Source organism: Rhinopithecus bieti, unplaced genomic scaffold, assembly GCF_001698545.2.
Source record: "Rhinopithecus bieti isolate Rb0 unplaced genomic scaffold, ASM169854v2 scaffold_73501, whole genome shotgun sequence".
Classification (NCBI taxonomy): Eukaryota; Metazoa; Chordata; class Mammalia; order Primates; family Cercopithecidae; genus Rhinopithecus; species Rhinopithecus bieti.
The window spans coordinates 500,902-503,513 of record NW_016827557.1 but is presented as its reverse complement, the minus strand read 5'-3'; the positions used below and the strand labels follow the sequence as shown (position 1 = coordinate 503,513).

General features: G+C 40.1%; 1 protein-coding gene across 1 annotated transcript in view; it reads left to right on the top strand.

Annotated features, from left to right (window-relative positions):
- Positions 1-518: 518 nt before the first annotated feature.
- The window catches only part of CANX (calnexin), a 25,803-nt gene continuing 23,709 nt past the window's right edge, over positions 519-2,612 (top strand). Inside the window, exons 1-3 of the mRNA XM_017863956.1 lie at positions 519-692; positions 1,103-1,176; positions 1,986-2,074. Of these exons, the coding sequence (XP_017719445.1) occupies positions 522-692; positions 1,103-1,176; positions 1,986-2,074 (334 nt within the window). The 5' untranslated portion in view covers positions 519-521. The remainder of the gene's footprint in view (positions 693-1,102; positions 1,177-1,985; positions 2,075-2,612) is intronic.

The following is a 2,612-nucleotide window of genomic DNA, read 5'->3' as shown; positions in this document are numbered from 1 at the left end:
GTAGAGACAGAGTTTCGCCACGTTGGCCAGGCTGGTCTTGAACTCCTGACCTAGCGATCCACCTGCCTTGGCCTCCCAAAGTGCTGGGATTACAGGTGTGAGCCACGGCGCCCTGCCATCTCTGTTATTTCATTGTAATGTTTTAACAGGTACCCATTGTAAATTAGTGTATGAAAGGGCTTTTGTCTGTTGTAAAGCACTTTACAAATTCAAAAGTTTGTTGGAAATTGTATTTGAATGCCCCACATCTGTGTAACCAATCCTCTCTATATGAGGATGGTTGTGTATGTTTCAGTTTTATTTTGAAATTTTCTAGAAATGGAATCTTCTAACTGATTTTGGGGAAACCCTTTATCCTCTCTAGGCTGCCTTTTCTTATCTATAAAATGAAATAATAAGTTCTTTTAGCTCTGTGATTTGAAAGCTTTAATTTTAAATGAGAGAGAGAGAGGTAGTGGTCTTTATGAAGTTTGATAAGTGGCAATACATTTAACTGATTTTGCTCTTTTTATGTGTAGATCATGGAAGGGAAGTGGTTGCTGTGTATGTTACTGGTACTTGGAACTGTTATTGTTGAGGCTCATGATGGACATGATGATGATGTGATTGATATTGAGGATGACCTTGACGATGTCATTGAAGAGGTAGAAGACTCAAAACCAGATACCACTGCTCCTCCTTCATCTCCCAAGGTTTGAAATGGTCTTTGAATCTATTCCTTTTACCTCTTGAGATGATAAAATTATGAAGATAGCCAGGTGCAGGGACATGTAGTCTCAACTACTCAGGAGGCCTAGGACAGGAGTGTGAGTCCAGCCTGAGCAACACAGGGAGATACCATATCTAATAAAATATAAAAGAAAAACATCATGAAGATAAATTTGGAACATTTTCAAAGGCAAAGCAAAATTTGCTAAAATACTTATTGATCTCTCTGGCAGCCTTTGTTATATCTTGCTAAAGGCCAATTATATGGGTTGAATTTGAAGGCTAGCTATGAAATTTTTGTAACAGTTGAAAGCAAACCAGGATATATGGTTCTAGGTAAAAAGCCATGTTGCTGAAAATTTAAATTTTTAATTCATTTATATATTTAACACAGGTTACCTACAAAGCTCCAGTTCCAACAGGGGAAGTATATTTTGCTGATTCTTTTGACAGAGGAACTCTGTCAGGGTAAGTGTTTTCCAGAGAAATATATCTTAGAGGCAAACATTACGTAAATAAAATGGGATACTGGATTCCTTTTTGGATAGCATCTTATATAGTGAAATGTCTAACTTTATTTTATTTTATTTATTTATTTTTTGAGATGGAATTTCACTCTTTTGCCCGGGGTGGGGTGCAATGGCATGATATCAGCTCACCACAACCTCCACCTCCTGGGTTCAAGTGATTCTCCTGCCTCAGCCTCTGAGGTAGCTGGGAGTATAGGCATGTGTCACCATGCTAGCTAATTTTTGTGGTTTTTTTTTTTTTTTTTTTTAGTAGAGATGGGGTTTTAACATGTTGGCCAGGCTGGTCTTGAACTCCTGATCTCAGGTGATCCACCTGCCTCAGCCTCCCAAATTGTTGGGATTAAGGCGTGAGCCACTGCACCTGGCTTGAAATTTCTAACTTTAATATCTTCAGTGTTAACATCCATGTAGGAAAATAGTCTTTTGGAATTTGTGGGTTTTACTTCCACTCCTTTCCCTCCCCCACTCTACCCTATATTTTGTTTTTTGATTGAGGAAAAAAAAATCTTCTCTTGATCTTGAAACATCAGTGGAATTATCTCATAGGTTTGGTACTTTTTCATATAGGTTTGTGAGTTGAAGATAATGTATTATCATTAGTTGTGTGACAGATTTAAAGGTTGGAAGTAAAGTGGTTAAAGAGGTTAAGAGCAGAATAAGTCTTATTTTTATGAGTATTTACATAATTTTCCCTCGCAAGACAACTGTCATTTTTAAGACTGATTTTGAGATTTGTGTTACTTACAGGTGGATTTTATCCAAAGCCAAGAAAGATGATACCGATGATGAAATTGCCAAATATGATGGTGAGAATTCCATTTGGTTTAGATATAATAGCAGATAGAGGTTTGACATGTTGTCTCCATGGCATTTCCTAAGACTAGTTTAAAAGGAAATCATAAACTTTAAGATTTTTCCGGGCCGGGCGCGGTGGCTCAAGCCTGTAATCCCAGCACTTTGGGAGGCCGAGACAGGTGGATCACGAGGTCAGGAGATCGAGACCATCCTGGCTAACACGGTGAAACCCCGTCTCTACTAAAAATACAATTAGCCGGGCGAGGTGGCGGCGCCTGTAGTCCCAGCTACTCGGGAGGCTGAGGCAGGAGAATGGCGTGAACCCGGGAGGCAGAGCTTGCAGTGAGCTGAGATCCGGCCACTGCACTCCAGCCTGGGTGACAGAGCAAGACTCTGTGTCAAAAAAAAAAAAAAAAAAAAAAGATTTTTCCGGCCGGGCGCAGTGGCTCACGTCTGTAATCCCAGCACTTTGGGAATCCAAGGCAGGTGGATCACGAGATCAGGAGATCGAGACCATCCTGGCTAACACAGTGAAACCTGTCTCTACTAAAAATACAAAAAATAAGCCGGGTGTGGTGG